Below are 22,943 nucleotides of genomic sequence, written 5' to 3'. Positions count from 1 at the left end.
TCATTACACACGCAGCAGCTATCCACACACAAGCTATAACTATCCGTACACACGCTGAAGATATACACGCAATAGCCATAATATGCTACACATGCTAGTGTCTTACACACGCTATAGCTAGCCATACACACGCAACAGCGCCATCCCTATCATCGCAAATGTCATAGCAATACAGATGCACATACGCTATATGTGCACACTGCACACACACTAAATGGCGGTAGCTTTCCTAGTGGCGGTGCTGGCTCGTGCAGTTTCTGGCTGTTTTCATCCAACGATATCTGAATTGGATTACCGCTGGTGGGGTCCAACTCAGATCGAAGGAGAACCGAACTGAATGAAGAAATCCAGCTTCCCACTACCTCCGCCGCTGCTGCCTGATACCACCGCTCTGGTTCTGCTGCAGCTCAGTTTGGCCGCTGGAATCAGCCACCGCTGCTGATTATACAAGACCGGCCTGGTGGCTTTTCACTTGTTAACTGATGACTGCTATGAGACGACACAGGCTATTATATAGCCCAAAGCAAAAATCCATCCGCGAGCAAACAAGAAGCGAGCTTGTGATTGGTTGAATGTGCACGACTTTTAACACAACGTTTAACTAGTTTAGTATCGAAAACATATTTAAATTATTATATGAAAATCTTGCGCAATATTTCCCCTAACAATCAAGCCATTGGTGTTTAAAATCTGTTTAGTGGTAATGATAAAAGAAGCATTTTAAAACGGTGTTGAAACACCTGTTGCAGCTACCGAAAGCGAGCTCGTTATTGGTTGAAAGCTGTGAGACTGTTTACAAAGTCAGATCGGTTGTATCCGTTAGTGTCGACTGTGCTTGTGAAGAGAGGTGGTGATTGGTTGCTCGGTATGATTTAGACAATCGATGTGATTTATCAATTTTTCAATAGTGTATCTCGAACAATAGGTTATTTTTGTTACATAAATTCAACCGTAAAAGAATTTCTGATCGGTTGATGCCAAAACCTCGAAATTCTGAAAAGAAATGACTGATATATAAGCGCTCAAAACCTGACCACTTTTCCCTGGTTTTCCCCGGTTGAATTACTAGATTTTCAAATTCAGGTGCCTAACTTCGATATAGACGTTAGTCCAACGTCAAAAGACGCAGTCCCACGTTCTGGTTTAAAACCCCAGCCATCCATTTATATGTGAAATCAACCCGAAGGCGCACATCGAATTAACCGTGTAGCATAACCACATAACGTGTTACCGCATAGTAACGGATAACGTATTCGGGTTGGGTTACAATGTTCGCGAATGACAGTTCGTATCGTTATCCGGCCCTGATTGCACAAACACCTATCTGCGGGAAATGGCGACGAAGTGATGTTTAATTGGCGAAGATGAGAGAACTGCTTTCGACAGTGTCCACGAACCGAATTCAGTTCAGTTAGTAGTCGCGAGAGTGTACGAGTGGATTAGTAACATTGTTGGAAAGGTTTTACGTTGTGCGAAGTTGTGGTCTCATCGGAACCTGCTGCTGTTGTCTCTCCCCGCATGGTCTTTTTTATGCCTTCTGGATTCGCTGAAACAGCCAAAGTCGGAATTAATCCAGAATACATCAGTTCGCCACTCGGAATTTATTTTGTGCTGTATGGTGTGGAAGCTGAACAAGAAGGGTACCAGATCTGAAGTGCAATTGAGTGTGGATATAGCAAGTGAAAAAGTTTGTGTGCCTGCTTTCCCAGTCCGGGTGAAGTGATTGAAAATAATGGCGAATGTAAGTGGTGCTACGCTGAAAAGTGCACTTTTTCTGCTGATTTTGCTGTCCGATTGTCGTGTGAACTATGCGGAAGGTGAGTTCTCCGAAGCGGGACGGCGCTTCGTGGCGAAGCTATACAGGAAATGGAAACCAGTGCAAGTGCAGTTTTTCTTACTCTTCGTTCTCTTCATTTTATCCACGACTTTGCTTTTTGCGTGGTGAAATGTTCTTAAAATATAAGAAAAGAGAAGATTTTCTTCGTTTTCTTTCAACTAATTTCTTGATGGTGTTGTTATTGTGGTTCGCAGAAAGCAAGAAAACGAACAGATAAATATCGCGTTTCAAGAAAGATAGAATGAGATGGCGAATCAACGAGAGCCCAATCCATCCGTACAGACGTGTAGGTGCGTGGTCGAAACGGTTACTGCGATTCGTGCACAGCATGCACACACAGTGTCAAACCAGACATACCAATACACTTTATTTGAGAGACAATCATCAGAATAGTTCGACAGCCTGTGGAGCGTTTTTGCCTACTGTCGGTAAATCGTACGTAAAACATGTATGGTCGATATTGCGACGATATGTATTTATCGTCTTCACGTTGCAGCAGACCGGCTTTTGCGGTCTCTCTGATACGGTTGTTTTCCTGCCTTCTGATGGCTCCCCATAAATCCATAGCAAACTAACCTGCATACCATGGACAGATTTACATAGTTATATCTCCAAGTGAACACAAAACCCTGAGATGAGTAGCGGTCATCCATGAAGAACTTTGTTTGACTAAAATAGGGTGTCTTAATGAAAATTATAACAGGATGTGTAATAAAAAAGTTTATCTGTGCTATCGAAATCAAAGAATAATAACTGTCTTTTCTTTTTGATCAATTGTAGAGACACCATCAATTCTAAAACAGTTTCACTCTACGTCTTAGTTTACGGGGGTCCATTTTGTACGGTCAAATACGAAACTAACGGTACAATGAGAGAATTTTAGATGTTGAACCAATATGTCGCAAAATCGCATTTCTGACACGCTCTGAATACTATTTCAAAACAAATAACATGAAACATTTGAACGTATTTTTTTTAATTTCTGTATAGAGGGATTTCACGCAAACTCGTATACGGTATTGATAAAACTCGCTTAGATCTCAGTGAAACTTTGCGAGTTTGGTGACATCGGTGATATATGAAACTTTACAAGCTAGAAATCTTGAGAACCTTAAATTTCTCAAATTTCAAAATTTTTTGAGAAAAAAAAAAATAAAAATCGTATAGACAAATTCAAAAATATTGGATGGACTATCTGTAAAAAAATAAACTCTCCCAGATGGTCTCGAGGTACGATGCTGGCCTAACAAGCCAGTCGTCGTAGGTTCGAGTCTCGACTCGGGAGAGACTGTTAGTGTCAATTAGGATCGTAGCGCTAGCCCCGCAATTGTCCTGTACACTAAACAGTCGGCTGCGAAGTCTGTGTATAAATAAACAGAAGGTCAAGTTCCGAATCGGAATGTAGTACCAAGGCTTTGCTTTGCTTTATCTGTTAAAAAATCTATAGTTTCAAGGAAAAAAAAATCGGAAAAATGTAAAATAAATAAAAAATTGTTGAATTTTTTTTTGGAAAAACTTGATCCTCCCTTGTTACAAACTGTCGCAGCCTGCCCCTTCTGAATTACGTTACCTTTTTATTTGTTCCGTGGTTTTTTTTTTTTTTTTTTTTTTTTTTTTGAGTTGAAATGTGAAGTCACATGCAAGCTAACCCCTCTTTTTTCTTTTGTTACAAAATTTAAGGTTCTTATATCGCTTTCAAATCGGTTTCTATGAATGTTATGTCTAGTATATATTTATTTCGATTTATTCCGTAAAACCTCGAGTAAACCAGTTAAGGGTTTAAAACATATTCTTGTAGCTTTTGTGGTCCTATTCATCGAACTGTCTTCACATACAAATATGTGCTTCAGATGAGTCTCTGATTGATGAACACAGATTGATTGATTAGTTTTGAAGCCTTTTCTAACTTCAAATATGAACCAAATTCGTCGCAGCAAATTTCCAATGACTTCGCTATGCATATTTCTCTATAACAATCGAAGTCCCATATATGTAAATATGTACATTGCAGAGTCTAATGTCTTGCATTCATTCCTATTTCCTCGACGCGTACGGATGAGTACAGCAAGAAAACAACCGTTCGCACATCTTATAGCTCAGATCTCGAGGGTTAATTGAGCGAATGAAATGAAACACAATCCAGTGCAAAAGCACTTCATAATATTTTGCTGCATTTGATGAAGTGTATAGTCTTTCATTGAGTTTCACACAAGCCCATGTGTATGACGCAGCCTGACCTGACGATGATTTTTTCTTTGATTACGATCAAATAGATCGACAGATCGAACTCCAACTTCACACAGTAAACAAAGACGATATTGTCAAACAAAAAGCAAAAAAAAAAACGCACCGCGAAAGTAACAATCAAATGTTTCGACGAGGCTAAATTATTTATAATAACGCAACAGATATGATTCGCGTGAGGCGGCGTGCAAATTTTGAGGAAGAAAGTAAAAGCCAATAAAGCTATTAGAAGAGCCTTGACTCGAAATGCACATATGTGTATTAGAAAATTATTCAGAGCTTAGCACGACGTGGGAGGAATTAATGAGAGGGAGGTTGGTTGTCGGCTATCTGAGCTAATAATACATCATCTGCTGCCTCCCAGACGAAGGAGTAAACAAAAGATTGACGCTCTGTAACTATACCAACGCAGACAATGAGCCAAGACGAATGGAGTTTCAGTAAATTATACATGTATAAATAAATATATAGCATAGTGGAGGACTGGACGACACGTGAACACAGTAAGTCTACCCAAACAACGTGAATAAACATGAGGGCGTCGAATTATTCACGTTAAAGCTTCTTCGTGAAGTCACTGACACCTTGTTTTATGAACATTATTACCCGGTATCCACTATAGACAATATATAGTGTCCATAGTTGCCAATATTTTATGTTTACCATTGAAATTTTGTACCCATAGTGAATATGAAGATTATTTTGATAGTTTCCATGCGCAACTTGTAATCAGTTTATCGGAAACTACTTAAAATTTTAAAAAAAAAGAAGAAAAAACTGAAATGTATAAATAAACATTCAATTTGGAAATTTTTCACGGGGATTCTAAGAAAAATGTAAATTTATGAGACTCATATTCTATTACTAAGTACATAAACATTCACTTATGTTAAGAATTTCAAAATGATGATGTTTTAATTTTTTTCCTGTTTGAAAATTCTCGTGTTTTGCTTTCATAATCCTAAAATTTAAAATGTTTTTCAAATGCTGCCTCATTCAACCTTTAAGTTTACTGTTTACGAAAGCTCTGACAAATAATTTTACTAATTTTTTTTTATTTAACTACTGTCAAATGGTGTTTAACTTTTTTCAAACGGTAAATTTTGCTTTTCGACAACTGGATTATTCTACAGGGTGTCACCGTAAAAGTGATACACTTTGTTTATGCCATATATTTAAAACAGATGAATATTTTAACTCGGGTTCTTTTTTTACGTAGGACTACGTCTAACCGTACTATATCGAGATACATTCTGCGGAAACTAAAACCAAGGTGTAACGTTGGAATGAAAGATTTCAAACGGTAATACAGTCAGGTTTTTTTACGCGGTTTTTTATACGCCGATTTTTTTACGAGGTTTTTTTACGCGGATTTTTGAATTAACACGGTTTTTTACGCGGATTTTTGAATTAACGCGGTTTTTTTACGCGATATCGCGCTAATTCAAAAAAAAAAATCGCGAATTTCCGAATTAACGTGGGTTTGGAACCAGAAACGTTTATGTGTTTATCTAGTGAAAGACTTAGTCCAAAAAGTACTCTCCGCCCACCGAAAGATCCGGAATGAACGTCAAAGAGGATAATTTTAAATACTGGTTCTAGAGCGTCTCGGGTTTTCTCTAAAGCCCTTCTTGCTGGACTACTTTACGCGGATTTTTTAAAAACGTGGTTTTTTTACGCGGATTTTTGAATCAACGCGGTTTTTTTACGCGGATTTTTGAATTAGCGCGGTTTCTTTTACGCGGATTTTTAAATCAACGCGGTTTTTTACGCGGTTTTTTACGAGATACGTATCCCCCGCGTAAAAAAAAATCTGACTGTACTGATGTAACCACATGATGGATTACAATAATCAATATGTCGTTGGATTGATAAAATGATGGACAGTTATCATTATCATTTCATTGTTAAAGAGTGAGAATTTCATAGAAGTTTCAAGGTCGAATTTTCAGGAACAATGTACCAATCACATGCGAGCACGCCTGGACAGTTTTACGTTCTGCTGTTAGAATGTTATTGAGACCGATGTCTTGAAGGAAAAAATGCTGGCACAGGCAACAGTACTGCTCCGAGCAATGTATGAATAGAGCGCTGGTCACTCGTCGTCTATCAGTGCAGTAGAACTCAATATTCATTTGTGTGCAGCCAAGCCAAGTGACTACATTGCCGCTGTTGACGAACAGTGGGGCGTGTTGGATTAAAGCGCAGTATGCAGTTCAAAAAGGAATTCATTTTCCTATTCCAATCCCATGTAAAATTCAGGCACTGAATCAGGCAATGAAATTTCTTCTGGTAGCTAGTACGCAGCTAAAAAGAAATCATAAACCGAAAGGGAAAACAAAGTTCACTTGCTGTGAACACTGCTGTGAAGCAAAATGTCACTTGTTCTTGCACGGAATAATGACCACTGACATTATTCAGGTACTGAAAGTGTCAGGCAGTTGGTTGGTCGTCTCACACCCAGCGATGCCAGATTGCAAGACATTCTAGTAGATTCTACGTGATTGTCATTTGAGTTCATCATGGCCTGGTGAGATGAATTATCCTTTGAAACTCATTCAGTAAATGCATACATTTCATGTGAGTTTCACGTAGAATTCATCTACTGGTAAACGACGAATTTGCATACCTTAGTGATTTATTATGCAGCATATTTTGATAACTTTAAAAACCCGTTTCCTTGCTCATAAAAATTAGAGAAATAAATGAAAATTGTACATTTCGTAAAACGTGATTGCTATCAGATATCATACAGGTATGCAAATTCGTCAATTCGTAAATCGTAACTGATAAATATTACGACATTCCCGGGGATTGTTACTGTCCACTGCAGCTGTTTTTGTTCAGGTAACTCTTCCTCCTTTGAACTGAAGCTGTGTGAAACCTGTAAGCTCAAGTCTCGAGTTAATTATGATTTTTAGAAAATTTACTTATTTGCAAGCCATCCAGAAATTCTGTTTTATGTTCAGAATCAGACAACAGCTTCGCCATTTTGATTTCTGGTTCGTTTCGCACAGAGAATTCACGCGATACATCCTGTTTGACGTTGTCAACTTCACGTAGATGGTACGTGATTAACCATGGTATGCATGTCACATAAGTCATGCAAAATAACAGAAAATGAACAATTATAGGAACTTTCACGTAACAATAACGTGAAAAATATTTTGAGTCTACGATGAAGACATTAGTTATTGTGACGACAACGTGAAGACATTGGAGAAAACATGTGAAGACATAGAAAAATATGTGAACGACCCGAATTTTGCATTAGTGCATTAGTGTTTTTTTTTTTTGCTCGACAGTTTTCGATTTTCCGGAAAGGTAGGAAGACATTTTTTTCGCGGACCGTGAAGGCTTTTGAAAAAATTACCTGGCATCCTTGCTCTCACACCAGATCGCGGTAAACAAGTGTGTTCGTGTTATAGAAAAAAAGCAAAAATCATGCGCTCACTGACGTCAGATATCGTTACTGTGAAGCATTCTCAGCTGTCAAAATTCCGTTTGGTAAAAAGGGCAAAATTTCGTGAACCTCTTTTCCTTTCAACTGCGTACCATGCTTAACGCGTAGGTATCGTTTTGCGATCTGGAACACAATCGAATTACCATTTGAATTGTCTTCTTCTGCTTCTTGTTTCATAGAGTTGCAAATATCAGAAGTTAATATGATTATTCGGGTACCGCAAAATACGCTACGCCACCGGGGACAACAAAATTCTGTACATATCGGTAGAGGCCGGTAGCAAGGTATTATGCATTAAGTTGAAAATTGGAGTTGTCGACTAGCGACATTTGATTTTTCTCTCATACCGTACATTATACCTAACGTCGGAAGTAATGCGCTGTATAGCAAATCAGATGCGCTATACAACGCACTACTTCCGACGTTAAGTATAATGTACGGTATGAGAGTAAAATCGAATGTCGCTAGTCGACAACTCCAATTTTCAACTGACTGCATAATATATAAATCAGGTTCATTGTACAGATAAAATGCGTTGTATATTTTTGAGCTCTACACTCTGTTTTTCTCATGCCCATTTTAAATTTTCTGTGAATATACGTTTTTGTTTAAAAACTGTAATTCTTTTTCGTTATTTTTTCTACGACCTTGTAACTACAGGAAAATTTTATTTTGTGACATCTTTCCGCTTGGTGAGAGTGAGCCATCGTTCATAAGACAAATAAATATTGCTTAATTTCTACTAAATCGTACTCAATTTAGGTCTGTATAGTAGCTTGCCTTTTCGCGTATTGAAGAAAATTGACTGTATTAGAATGAAAGGTATTCATCAATGTTAAAGAGAATATTTTTTCTTCTAAAATAGAGTGCTGCAAATAAATAATCAAAATACAGACCCCTTTTCGATTCCAGGAACCGTTCGCCGATTCCGGTCATCCGTTTCGGCAACATAAAGAACCAAAATAACCTTCTTTTGGAGGATGTTGAGCTTAAATTGGTTGAAATAATCAAGAAAACTAAGAAATGTGATTAGACATAATCGTGCCGAAAGTAAAACGAGCTTAAATCAAACAGAGTCTCAAAGGGAAATATAAAACTATTGTAGTCCTACGTCAACTATGCGGTCGTGTCTTGGATACCACCCTACTACTATTATTATAATGGTCGAGTAGTAAAACTACAGTTAAATCACTTTGGCATAAGGCTGCAAATGGTCTTGAATGGCGTGTTCTAAATAGCACCCTTTTTAAAATTTTCACACCCCTGTTGATGAAAAGCAATGGCAACTTTCCTCTGTAGAATATTGTTCCCTAAACTATCGCAGGAGTATTCTGGTACCGTTTCACTCCTCTTATTATTCTGCTTATTCTAAACAGCCTCCAACGTAAACCATTTTTCATCTCAAAACATGTTGTAAGTAGCGTGCGTCTTCAGTAGTAATCAAGATTTGGCAACCCTGTCAGCAATATTTCTGCGAGATTATCCGTGAATCTTTTGGTTCTTGAAAATTCCTATCAAAGATCATTCTTGTATATTTTATGCAAAGTGTTATGACTCATGTTCATTTCACGAGCCATTTTTCTTGCCGATCGCTTTGATCACCATTGCAGTCCGTACACTCCGTTTTCACTCGGTTTTTGTTTGGGGACAACTGTGCCAGTTTCCTCCAATCGTTTGATGGTCCTTTAACGTGTGCGATAAAAAATAGCCTTTTCCGGATGGTGGCAAAAACTAACTAAGACCGATAATTGAGCTTGATAAATTTTCCATGTTAGCTTACTACGCTCTACGCTAAAAAATTCTACGCTCTTGCAAGCTGCTTTCCGACAGTTAACCGGAACATTCGCCATGGCGGACGAAAACATGCGTGTGGGCATGTTTTTGAGTTGTTTCTTCGTTTTATTTATCAATTCTTCAGTTTTCGCGATAAAATTGTTGGAGTAGATCTTACGCTTCAGGTTTGCCCATAAATCCTCGATGGGACGTAACTTGGGCACGTTGGGCGGGTTCGCCAACTTTGGCATAACATCGATATTCAGCTGCTCCGTCTCCTCCAATAATCACTTCGAGTAATGGGCCGACGCCAGATCCGACCAAAACACCGCGTCTTCGGCATGTATTGGTATTCTTGATAAACGACGCAACTTTCGGCATTCAATGCGTACTATAAATTTCCCCATTCACGGCTAGTCCGGAGCGAAAGAAGAGCGGCTTTAACATCCTCTTCTCGCTGATTGTCAGCCACAGCAGCACCTTCTTGGGGAACTTGATGTGTGAAATGAACTTCAGCTCGTTGCTTACTTCCTTCGTGGGGGAAGTAAACTACGAAGTGCCCTACCAGTCCTTGCCGCCGCGTCATTGCCTGCAGCTCCGAAACCAGTGGACGGGACTGCCGCTTCCTAACATTGATTTTCATATTCGCCAGGTACTTTTTCATTGTATGACCTCTCGGCCAAGCACACACAGCGACGTAGTCACTTTTCTATCGATCTTTCTCTTCAGCATCCTTTGGAGCTTCTTGTCGCTCGGGGTCGTCGGCCGTCCGAACCCAAGCTTTCTTTCGATGCTCTGATTGTTGCCCAGTAGTGCCTAGAAGTTGTAGATGCAAGAACGGGCGTAGGGTAAATATGTATAAAACACCCCCCCCCCACCCCCGGGGCATAACGCCCCAGTTCATTTCTTCGGAAATACACAAAAAATAAGACATGAGACTGTTGGGAATCCGTAGCGGGTCATAGGACTAACCTTCTGTGCAAGTTTGATAATTGTCTCTAGCATCAAAAAATAAACAAAAATCAATTTTGATTTGAGCTGCTTCAGATCAGATTTCTTGCAGCGTTTCCGTAACGTTTTTTACTAATGTATAAAGTTTATTACCTGGTTTTTGTACTTATATATCTCAAATGAACCTCTAAGCAGCTGTGTCTAGTGAAGAAACGATAAAAATTGTATAATTTGCTTAAGTATTCAATGCTTTCTGCTACACTACAGCTCCCGGGTGATATGCCCCACCGCTAGCCCGGCTGATTTGTTCATTGCTCTTGCGTTTGCTTCTGAGACTTCAAGCGCTGTTTCACTTCGCATGCTGAGCTGGCATATGAAGCTACTGCATGGGGCATATTATACTGCATCTGGGGCGTTTTGCCCCGGTAGATTGGAAAGCTTGCAATTTAGTCATATTTCTAATAAAATTATGGCGTTTTTGCGTAACAGTAATTACAAAACAAAATAACAGCAGTGCATTACCAACTAAATAGTGTATCCAACTGCATGAAAGATTTGTTGTTTGTGATAAACATAGCTACAATATTGACGATGTTTCAAGAAACCCCCCTAAGGGGGGGGGGGGGCGTATTATACCTGTTTACCCTATCCGGTGTTCACGAGCTGGCGCACGATGCCCGTTTTCGACGCGACGTGGTGCCTTTCTTTAAACGCGCACACTTCTGAACGGAATATCTTTACTGTTTTCGCCATCACGGTTAGAGTTCAACTGATAAAGCTGTTAATTTTTTTTTGCTGACTCATGGGTTACTATGATTGATGCATAGGTAGTTTCGTCAGTGCGTGTAACAGATTCCCTCTGATCTGTATGTTGCTCATTTCTGCAAGATAAAAAATTCTTGATTTGTTCTCTTTTTGAATCCATTGCAATTTTTCTCCGAGAAAAATGAAACACATCACTTACAAGTGAACTATGAACATATGTCGCACTCAAAACAAACACAGCTGATTAACAGGGTAGGTCTCCCAATGCGGAAAAAGGCACTCGAATGTGTGTACAGTCATACCTCGATATAAGGCAACCTCGATATAAAGCAACCTCGATATAACGTAACTCGATATAACGTAACTTTTACCTCGATATAACGTAACTTTTTAAGATGTCTTGAAATTGAAAATAAATGATACAGCAACTGTTTTTGGGGTATAAATTGCTTCAAAAAAATATTTGTAGTAAGTTTTGAAACCAATGCGAAAATTGTCCTAAATGGTGATAAGAAAGGTTTATAAATACTAATAGGTGATGGGAAATAGTTTCTCACGCATCTTTCAGTAACAATTCACAGTCTTCCATCAATTGAAAAAAAATTTTTTTTTGCTTGTTGAAATTTTCTCTAAATGGGCAGGAGAAAGGTTTAAAAATACTGACAGGTAATGGAAAATGGGTTTTCGCGCATCTTTGAGCAACCATCAGCAGTTTTGCATCAATTAAAAAAAAAATTTTTGCTTGTTGAAAATTGTCCTAAATGGGAATAAGAATGGTTTAAAAATACTGATAGGTGATGGGAAATTGGTTTTCACGCATCTTTGAGTAACCTCTTATATCAATTGAAAAAAAAAATTTGCTTCTGAAAATATTTCTAGATGGGCATAAGAAAGGTTTAAAAATACTGATAGGTTATGGAAAATAGGTTTTTGCGCATCTTTGAGTAACCATTAACATTCTTGCCATAAATTTAAAAAAAAAATTTCTGCTTCGATATAACGTAACTCGATATAACGTAACGAAAATAAAAATAAAGTTGCCTTATATCGAGGTATAAATGTATCACTTTCACGGTGACACCCTGCTAACACCGTTAAAGATTATTTAAATTTAAACTCACTTTTTATTTTAAACAGAGTTAATTCCAAGATAAAAATCATTCACTGTTGAATATAAAATATTTATTTTTGTAAGTCAAAAACCGTTGAACCATTGAAAGCTTTCGTTCCTCATCTTTCCCGTTTTTCGATAAAATAGTCTGGTTAACATTTGATTTTCAAGTAACAGTTAAACTGGTACTCTCATTAAGAACTCGCATTTTTTATTTTGCGACCGATATATATAAATATATATATATATATATATATATATATATATATATATATATATATATATATATATATATATATATATATATATATATATATATATATATATATATATATATATATATATATATATATATATATATATATATATATATATATATTTTTTTTTTTTTTTTTTTTTTTTTTTTCTTTTTTTTTTTGATAAACACACCTTCACAGTTAACGTTTTTGACCAGCATTTTTAAGACTAGCTGTTTGTTTTCGAACAAAACAAAGCAAATACTGAATTCGGAAACGTCAAAGTTGTGTGGTCGGCCGTTTCCAGTCTCTATGGTTACCTGTACCTTAGTACAAAACGATTACATTAAATACTTTCAACCCTCTAAGGGATTTGTCGGAATGCAATCAACCGTGACAATTAAAACATTTTATTCTTCAACAAACTCTACTCCTCACACATAACCGATGTCTACGTACATATAAAGCGGGTTAAGCTGTTGTGCAAAGCTGGTGAAAGCGAAAAGCGATAAAAAGCAGCAGCAGCGTCTCTTGGTGGTTGCAGATAAGAATTGCTCAATGGATCGTTTCAACGCCCAACAATATCGCCCCCGTCAGCCACACAAAAGAGTGACTGAATACGAATGTCACTGTTAGATTGTAAATCTTGCAATCTCTCCGACTTTGCGCAGCAAATGCCTTTGTAGATCTCGCTGTTCATGGATATGGTAGATCTGGGCTTAGCGAGGTGTGCTGTATAGGACGCCACTGAAGGCTCTTCACTACAGCTTAAACAAGCAGTTCGACAGATGGAGAGCAGTTGGGCTCACAACAACGGACTATAAAAAGTGTGTTACACAAAAAATATGATGTAATAGGCTTCCGCCGTCGCTTTATCACTCGTCCCGTTGGCGTTGCTGAGGAGTGGAGAAATATAAAGAAAAGAGCAAGCTAAGAAAAAATCGCTGGCGGATTCGTACGCCGCGTTGATTCAGTAGTGTAGTGACCGTGGTTTTGTTTTGGTTGCAGTGTGCAAAATAGAGAACCATGGTTGCTATGGGCTTAACTGGGTTATGGGCCAGTCTTTTACAGCTGTTGGTGAGAGACGCTTTTTCTGATTTCGATATAGCTGTTTGTTCCGGAAAAATGTTCATAGTTGAGGCTGCAAATTACAGCACACTTTTTCCGTTTGCATTACAATCTCAACAATAATATATACTTTTCCATTCTCACATCGATTACCACTATCAACTATATCGATTAAACATTTCACAGCGCGAATCTTTTATCTAATGCTCGAAAAAAAAAAAAAACCAAAACACATGACCGAATCAAACCTAACTCAACATTTTAAAACGACCCACGCGAAGGCCAAGGTCAATTGGTGTATGATAGCAGAAATGAATTAGCACGATAACTTCAATCGCGATTGGAAAAGTTGAGAAGGTAGTTGTCAGTGCTTGCATCAGAACCCGTGCATTAATCATATTTAAGCAGCGCAAATGCAAACCTTAACCAGCAGATCGTTTGATGTCCAAACAGTTTTGCGAAACGTGTGCGAAATTGAATTTAAATTTAAGCAGCATGCCATGAATTTCACTGCTTGTTTAGATCCGCCGAGGCATGAAGAGCTATAATGTAAACACAGCAGCGTCATGAGATGTGAGAAACGCTTGGAAATAAAGGATCGTGACGCTGTGTAAAGAATAAAAGAATGCATTTGATTAAAATATGAGCATGGTGGAATGAGGGTTATAAAACAAAAATGTTGTTTTATACCTAAAGTATTTTGACAGCATTCTGATCCCTATTTTTAGATACCTTGCAAATATTAAATATTTAAATGAAAATCATTTCAATAAAGAACTTTTAATAGAACATTATTAAGTAAATATTCCTTCATTGTTATTTAAAACTTTCAAATGAACCATCCGACCAGATCAATATTCTATGAAACAGGGGACAGTGAAAAGGTGAAACTGTTTAGAAAAATAGTCTTCGTAAAGTATACCTACATTCACTACGTTCAAAAGATAATAATTTGAACCAAATAACCCCGGCAGTCGCTGCGATATTTTAACATAGAATGTTGCAGTTCATTGTATTGAGAAATTTATCGACCTTCAAAAAAGAACCGTGCGAATATAGACTTAATTGAGTTCAACACAATCAATGAACACTTTGAAGCGGCGCACACAATACATCATACCTTGCCCGTAAACTGACAGCAATCATATGCCTAGCTCTCACCTTGCTACGATGTCTTCTGTGATAGTAAAGTTAGAGCGGTTTTTTTGATGTCCGATAGAGATAACATTTCTTGCAGAACATAAGGTTTCTTTCAAAACTTCCAAATGTTTGTGTAGCGGTGTCTCCGGTATGCAAAGTTCTCTCTGCACTTTGTTTGTGTAACCGCCATGAGGGTCAGTCCCACTAGTAATGCTTAATGTACGCAGTATGACGTTATGGCCAGATGAACTTTAGCTTCAGTGGTGCTGAGAATGAAATCAATAATTGCTGGCAGCAAGCTAATTGCCTTCTAGTGTTATCAATAACGACGCTCGTGAATACTTTTTCAATATAGATAAAGTGTGATTGATTGTACGCCCCCTTTGGCTCTGCTATGATGTACGAAATTTTGGAATTCAACAACAACGCTCTCACAATGTTTCGTGTTCTTTTGAATACTAAAATAAGAATAAAATTTGATTGTCGAAGCTACAAATGACCGCCTTCGAATTTTGAAGTACACAAGACTCGGGAATAGTTAATGCGTTACCTGGGTTACCTGTCAAAACACTACTTGCCTCATCACGGCAATAGATAGGAAGCAGTGTTGTGGTTAGTGACACATCAACCATTTCCGAGTCTTTTACACTTGAAAACTCGAATCGGTCATTTGTTGCTCCAAAAAGGCATCACCTTAACCTTTAATGTTAACTTACAGTATGGGTATTCATGTCGAGCTCGTAAACAAATACCCAGCCGTAAAAATACTCACCTCCATTGACGAGTAATGGAAGATACACAGTTTACGGCTGGGTATTCGTATACGAGCTTGATGTGAAGACCCCTAGTATATTTCTCATTTGAGTTTAATTGCTGCTATTTTTACGTTTAGGTAGTTGTCATAAGCTTGTCACGGTGTTCAACCTTTCCTGAGATGTTCATCGTACAATAATATTACTAACCTTGACAAAGATTGGTCTGGGTACGTTCAGACTTTTCGTCTCTCCTTCCAGCGTAATCGATCCATGTAGAGTAAGTGCTATTGTACAGGCCCATCACAATCATATTCTGTTCCATACACACGATCGGTTGCGTGTGTAATGATGAGTAGGATGGTAGTGCCGCGAAACTGACAAATTACAGACATAGCTTACCGATGTGACCAAACGACGACGGCTGCGCAGCTGATTGACCGCATGACCCTTTGCTGGCGCCGACACTCATTAATTAAATTAATTGCTGATTTAAAGCTTCATTGCACATTCCAATTGTGCCTAGAAGATAAGGCACTGGTTTCCAGCTAACAGAAAAGTTGAAAGCTTCGCACTATTATCTGTATAATTTTATTCATTCTTTTCATCTCCCTGCAGATCCTCCGAAAAAGTCCTCTGGTGAATCCCAAACAACAGATACGGTGAAGATATTTGCACACAAACCTTCAGTCAGCGAGGACAAAACGAGCGTCGCAAAGCAGAAACTGCTAAATGAGAATCTTACCGGCAAAAAAGCGCCGGCCATGAACAGCACTACCGTCTACACCGATCAGTTGCTTGGATACAATGGGACAGGTCAGCGCAAAGACTACTCTATAGTGTCCATTAAACCAGGTGCGGAACCAACCACTGTGTCGACACCCTCTGGCGGTAGTGTAATTAATGTGTCCGTTGAAGCTCGGGGGGGACTTGGCGTGGCCCGAGTGGGAGATGGAAGTACAACAACCGTCGACCCACTAAGCGACGCCATCAATATCGATACTGTGGAGCGAAGCGAAGCGGATCTCAATACCACACTACAGAATCACAATATCATCTACCAGCAGGAAGATTATCACACGTACTACAACAGCGTCTGGACGACCGATAAGAGCGCCAGTGAGGCATACTGGAAGCGATTGGACAATATGAACGTTAGCAGTTTACTTTCCAACTCGCACAGGAGAGCAACAGTAAGTGTCATTTGTTTTAGTTGAATTATCTCTTCAATTATCATTTGTGAGACGTACTAAATTTTTTTTATTTCATTTTTTATAGACCGTTTTACTTTCGTTTGATTTTCCTTACTACGGGTACCCAATTCGAAACATTACAATCGCTACCGGAGGATTCCTGTACACCGGCGATTATGTCCACTCGTGGCTTGCATCGACGCAGTACATCGCTCCACTGATGGCTAACTTCGACACAAGTTTATCGAATAATTCCTTTGTCAAGTTCCGCGATGATGGTGAGTTTACTGCTAGTTGCTAAGTGTAAAAGATAGCATATTCTTCTAAAACTGCTGATATTTTGCACAAACGTTGGCAGTTCGTCAAAAAGTTGATGTATCTTGACCCTTGAGGATAAATTTATCAAGTAATGTGAGCTTAAAGGTAATCACAGATTAAATCCAGGAGACAATTAACTTATGGATTGTTTTGACAAAACGCTAACAATAAGAAACTGTCGTGTTCTCCTTGGTGTCTGGAAAATTAGTTTGATTTCCTATGAAGTTCACAGCCACCTCATCTACTTAGAAGGTCCCCTCTAGATGAGGTGACAGTGAACTTAATAGGAAATCAAACAATGATTTTTCACAGAAACCTTGTGATTCTTTTAAAATCAGTCGTTCAATGAGAATAAGATCTAGAATTTGTTGTTTTCCCACAGGGATGGGGAGATAGTCATACTGAACTATTCATTCCTCAACTATTATAGAAGATAAATTAAATTGGCCGATTTTTGTTTTGAAATTCCAGGCGAAACCTTCACAGTGGTTTGGGAAAACGTCTCCCTTCAGGACAGACCGGAAAATGGCTCGTTCACGTTCAGTGCCACCCTTAACAAATCCGGGGACATCGTGTTCGCCTATCAAATTATCCCGATTGACATCCAGCAAATCTATGACGATAAACATCCGGTCAAGGTGGGCCTGTCGGATGCCTACATTATCGATAAAACTATTTTCCGTAAGTTTCCGCTGACTTGCTGAAATTATGAGTATAATTGAGTGCTGTTTTATTTGAATTAGGCACAAAGCAAAAAACCATCTACGAGTATCATAGGGTTAACTTCGGTCGTTCGAAAGTACAGAACAATACGTTGATAACACTGTTCGCCCAGCCTACCTGTTTTAGCTTCAAGGATTGCCAATCTTGTATGACCCACGAAGGAGCTGAGTTTAAGGTTCGTAATTATTCACCATCAGAAGTGTATCAATTATTGATTATGGTTCCCCAACAGTGCATATGGTGCCCTACCTTAAACCGATGTTCCACCGGTGTTGACCGCAAACGGCAAGATTGGATTCAAAAAGGCATAAATTGTCGTGGAATATCATCCGGATTGTTAAGTTTTAATCTGTCTATTTTATTTTAGGCTGTGACAAGACCCAGATAATGGATATCTCAGTGTGTCCCGCACTTGGCCAGAAAGGTAATAACTATGGCGAACCGGTCGAAATTAGTACCGAAGGCAATGAAGCAAATGGTACTTACCGACATGAAACTGAAATTCAGTTATCAAAGAACGTAAATAGCAAAACGGGACCTGCAGGCTCTGGCAGCAGTGGAGACGACAGTGTGAACAAAGTTCCTGCCTTCCACGCTGCCATGGAGCAAGAATCTTCATCCAGCAGCAGCTTGCTAGTGTCGATGATGGTCATCTTGGGCATTTTGCTGGGCTGCGGATGCTGGGTGCTGTATGCGTACCGGAATCCCCACACCAAGAGCGGCCAGTTGCTTATCAGAGTGAGTATTGAAATGTCGAGCCTTCCCTAGTGTTTCCTGAATCCTAACGAAACGTTCCATTTCTTCTACGCGACGCGGCTTTGAATCAAAGATGCAAAAGGTATCAGAGTTACTCTTGTGATCGTGTGTTGATCATGCTTTTAATTCCAATCATCCTTCATACCTCATGTTTGACAGTGCATCTCTTGAGTAAACGCGAGTGAGATTTCTCGTGTTATGGTCGAGCAATGACAGACAGAGTCAAAAAAAAAAAATCATAAAACAAAAACAAATTGAATTTCGAGAACCATATCTTTTGAATTGGATTGGATTGAATTTGATTATTTGAATTTTTCGTGAGTTGGTAGCTTTTAGCTACAATCAAAACCTCTTTTGCAGTAATGCAAAAATTAACAAATACATTCTAGCGCTAGAAACAATATCGATAGACGCATCTTTTTCTGGAAATATATTTAACCCTCAAATGCGCAGCGTTGTTTCAGAAAATATTGGGAATAATGTTTCAAAATGAATGTATTTTAATTTTTTCTACAAATATAATAGATTGGAGCAGTTATCTAGGCTTTGATTTCTTTATTAAAACCTTGATGGCTGTTAATACGATTTTTATTTCTTAAAAAAACTGATTTGAAACGTTATTCGCAATGTTGTTTTTAAACAACATTGCGCATTTAAGGGTTAATCAAAAATGGATGTGCAAGATATCCTGCAAAAATCGATAATTCGCTTACATATATTGTATTGCCATAAATCGATACTGTTTTTGTCATAAAATCAACCTCATCATGTAGGCTTCACGCTCGTTTTATTATGCAAAAACTTCAATCATTGATAAAACATATATATATTTTTTGCACCTTTTCTGAACCAAATTATGTACACTACAGTACCGTCCAAACAAATGGTCTTGGCGGCGAGGCGAAGCACGCTATACGGCCGCAACGATTCACATGTGAGAGCAGCACATTCAGCATCATCCCCAGCACCCCGAGTACCATCGGCCAATGCTGCATCTGGTTGGTCACGAGGAGGAACGCCTGTTGAGCTATCTGTACCAGTTGAATGACGAAGGCATGGCTGGTGGTGATCCAACGGGTTCCATCTCATGCGGACTAGAGGTTGCTGACTATACGTTTACAACGGAACTGGGCGACTGAACACCACGATAAGGAGATCAATAGCGAGAAGTGTGTACGAGATAGTTAAAGTGTGAAAGAGACAGAAATTTGTGTGCAATAGTGAGCGCGAGCTTCTTTGTTATGTTTCTTTTTAATTCTACTCAGAAAGCATACTTAATCCCCTCGAGTAACGCAACGTGCGACGGCTTGTGGAATCGAGGGGTACGTCCAGGGATGAGCCCGAACCTGTTTTCCTTAAACATCACAGATTAGTTTTTTCCGTTTTTTATCGTTTTTGAAAAAAAAAAGTTTTTCCTTTAACAATTATAGTGATATTTACACCCTTAATTTAGCAAAAAATCTGTCCAGTTTTATTGATAAGGTAGAATTGTAAATGTTTTCTTTTTTTTTCATTTAGTTCTATTTCTGCTGTTTTTATATGGATGAAAATGTGTTTTATGATTTTTAACGTTTACTGTTCTTACTTAACAGCCACCAAACTAGTTTTCTACTGTATTTAACTATCGTATACTGTCGCCTGTTAGCACGTATGGTAAAAAGCTTATGAATAAAGTACACGCAAGGAAACGCAGAAAACAGAGGTATTTCGCACTTGTGTTGAAAACAAAAAAGAAAAATCGAACATAACTAAAAGATGTGATAACCGGTTCTTTCTAGAGACGTTTGAAAAAAAAATGTAAGCCTCGGTTTCGGCACTAACGTATCACCAGATTCCGAATTACATCAGTTCGCTGAACAAATAATTCTTTGCCACTAGGAACAACACAAACGTACACTTTTATATTTATTTTCCTGTTAATTAAAGACAACGACTTTCTTTGCCGAACTTGTTTCATCGAACCGAAGGTAAAGCTAAAAACGGAGAATCGATATCAACACTGTTCTACACTAGACGATAAGACTATGTGCAAATGAAGATAAATATAGTTATGGTAAATAGTGGTAACGTAACAGTTTCCTCGAAAAAAAAACAAGCTTTTAAAGGTGCGTTATTTCTTCGAAAGTGTGCTCTGTCATTCCAAATGAGTTGAAGACAATATGGAGTGTGAACATTTTTATGTACCTATATTCTTTGTTCTGATATAAACAGAAAGGAGTTGAATTGCTGCTTCAGGGGGTTTACGAAGTTTCACATACAGATTAGCAGGCTGAGTTTTTTTTCAACTTGGCGCATGCGAAGTCGAAAAAGGATACATTCGCAGCGATTGCTGCGATGAAAATAAGATGATGTCATTCTAGATATTTTTCTTGACTTGTAGAAGTTAGAGGTTGACAGTTTTAAAAATCGTCGTTTACGAAAAATGTTGACTAGGTCTTAAATATTTAAAGCAACCGTAAAAATTGAGCGGAAGTGTTTGCCAGATCCTGACAGAAAACAGTATTTGCTTGTGCTGCTAATGAATAGTTGTGATATGAATAAGGAAACACAAGGTAAATAATAAATGTCTGTGGCAGTCGAAAAGAATTAGATAATTTATCGGTCGTCAATAGTAGCAAACGTTCAGCTAACATCCTTTTTACCCTTTTTACATATTGCTCCTTTCTGTTGAAATGATACCAATCGTATGCCAATTTTTTATGTAACATGAATATTAGCTATGAAAAGTTTAGCAACGAAGGGTTTGAAAGATTCTTCACACTCACCACTTTGTAGATCAATTTTGACATTAATTTTGACTGAAAAATTGTTGATCTTAACAAGATGGTATCGATTTGAGATCGACTCCCGGGAGAGACTGTCGCTGTCAGAGCGTTAAGGTCCACACACAATGGATACGTTGCGGCTGCGTGTGCGACAATTTGACAGTTAGCACACACATTTTCTGTCAAATCAACGTTATCGCAACGCAAACGTATCCATTGTGCATGGGCCTTCAGCCTCGCAGTTGTGTCCCGTGCACCAGCGGTTGTCAACCTGGGGTACGCGAAAGCCTGCAGGGGGTACCCGAAAGAAAAATCAGTAGCAGCAATCAAACCATAGTTAAATTTGAACCTTGAACTCGACTACCACAACATGATCTACCACTGCTCTCTCCCACTCTGTGAGAACATGTGAACATGTGTGTATAATTGAATTGGAAAATATTGCGCGGACAAAAAAGGTTGAGAAGTCCGTGTATAATAAACAGAAGGTCGAGTTTCGAATCGAAATGTAGCACCAAAGCTTTGCTTTTTGATCTTGACAAGTCGAGCAACTCGACTCGTCTTCAGTCACTCCAGTCAGTCGAGTAAAGTGACTTTCGACTCGTCTTACGTAACATGGTCCTAAGTCTTCAAATATCAATCATTCACTTATGCCTTTGCCACGTTCGAAAAACCAAGCGCACCAAACCGGAATCGGAACATCCTTCGAGGCAATTGTTACTAGACCATGGCACTCGAAATAGTATGTAGTAGTAACATGTGCAACATAGTACTCAACAAGAGCTGCAATATAGATCGCTTAGCTTAAGGTGGCACCCTCAGAGAGAAAAAAAGAAAATCATCCCTTGAAAATTAAACAATCCATTGTTGCTTGCAATAAAATATCGATTCCAAGAATTAGAGGAGCACATAGCACTTGTCTGCAAAACCAAAATGACTGCACGCTAAAAAGCTAGCGTACAGATATTAACATTAATATAGCTGCTTTAAAGCGTAAGTTTTGAATCATCAGGATAATCGATTCTAAAATTGCAGAATTTGCAGGGATTGTACGCATTTTAGCTGTAAAAAGTAAAGTTTGGCATTAACCTGGCACTTCTTCATAGCTCAGTAGAATCTTCTATAAATCCCTTAATTCAGCACAAGTGCGTCGAACTAATCTCGCATGATTTACTTATTCGAATTGGCAAAGTTTTCTACTACAACTTGCAACCATGGCATCCTTCCAAACGAGAGGAAAGGCACAAAGTAGACGATCGATATGTTTAGTTCACTTAAATCTTTTTTATATACATTACAGTGCCTTACGAAACGATGGCAATGGAAACAGTGTTTTTCCGTCGTTTTCTCCATCGAAAGCATTTCGTTTTTGATTCCAAATTGTGCACAACGATTGTGTAGACCGTATCGTTAATTTTGTTTGCTGGCACACATTGAAACGTTCATTACTAGAGTTTGGAATCCCGTTTTTCTAGTGTACCTTGTCTCGTGCATCTTAAGGAATTGATTTCTTCAAAAAATTCTAACCAACGCTGCAAACTTTTTGGTCGAAAATAAGACACGTTTTTAAAAAAAATTGTTGATTGGGCTTGCCCATTTTACCATATACAACTGTAAACAAAATCAACGATCCGAGTCTAAAAGCGTTTCCAAAAGAAAACCTTGGTATAAAAAATGTTTAAATGGTTTGCGTAAAAGCTTAAAGATATACTAGATAAATAATGAATGTCTTTAGATGTGTCCACAGAGATAAATTTTGGCTAATGACACGAAAATAAAACTGGAAGAAAAAGTGAAAAACATGAAGAAACCAGTTACTACTATTTATAGATCTCATAATATCACAAT

The 22,943-nt window shown here is 38.3% G+C and overlaps 1 protein-coding gene across 2 annotated transcripts; it reads left to right on the top strand.

Moving 5' to 3' along the window:
- Positions 1 to 1,317: 1,317 nt before the first annotated feature.
- LOC129725160 (plexin domain-containing protein 2) lies at positions 1,318 to 22,905 on the top strand. 2 transcript variants are annotated; one of them, XR_008728027.1, is made up of 8 exons: positions 1,318 to 1,817; positions 15,959 to 16,533; positions 16,619 to 16,811; positions 17,323 to 17,532; positions 17,595 to 17,749; positions 17,807 to 17,879; positions 17,942 to 18,412; positions 19,200 to 22,905. XR_008728027.1 is itself a non-coding variant. In XM_055680656.1 (8 exons), the coding sequence occupies exons 1-8, from the start codon at positions 1,733 to 1,735 to the stop codon at positions 19,266 to 19,268; spliced, it is 1,731 nt and encodes a 576-aa protein (XP_055536631.1). In that variant the 5' UTR covers positions 1,318 to 1,732; the 3' UTR covers positions 19,269 to 22,905. The 2 variants fall into 2 exon arrangements, 1 of the variants encoding a protein (XP_055536631.1); XM_055680656.1 differs by having other exon boundaries at positions 17,942 to 18,312.
- Positions 22,906 to 22,943: the final 38 nt, after the last annotated feature.

This window comes from Wyeomyia smithii, chromosome 2, assembly GCF_029784165.1.
Source record: "Wyeomyia smithii strain HCP4-BCI-WySm-NY-G18 chromosome 2, ASM2978416v1, whole genome shotgun sequence".
NCBI lineage: Eukaryota > Metazoa > Arthropoda > Insecta > Diptera > Culicidae > Wyeomyia > Wyeomyia smithii.
The sequence above is the reverse complement of the archived record's forward strand: the minus strand, read 5'-3'. Positions and strand labels throughout refer to the sequence as shown.

Bases quoted from the DNA above. Each gene is read 5' to 3' on its own strand.
- LOC129725160 (XM_055680656.1), top strand. From the start codon at position 1,733: ATGGCGAATGTAAGTGGTGCTACGCTGAAAAGTGCACTTTTTCTGCTG. The intron at 1,818-15,958 runs GTGAGTTCTCCG...ATCTCCCTGCAG, and splicing joins TCGTGTGAACTATGCGGAAG to ATCCTCCGAAAAAGTCCTCT. The intron at 17,533-17,594 runs GTAAGTTTCCGC...TATTTGAATTAG, and splicing joins TATCGATAAAACTATTTTCC to GCACAAAGCAAAAAACCATC.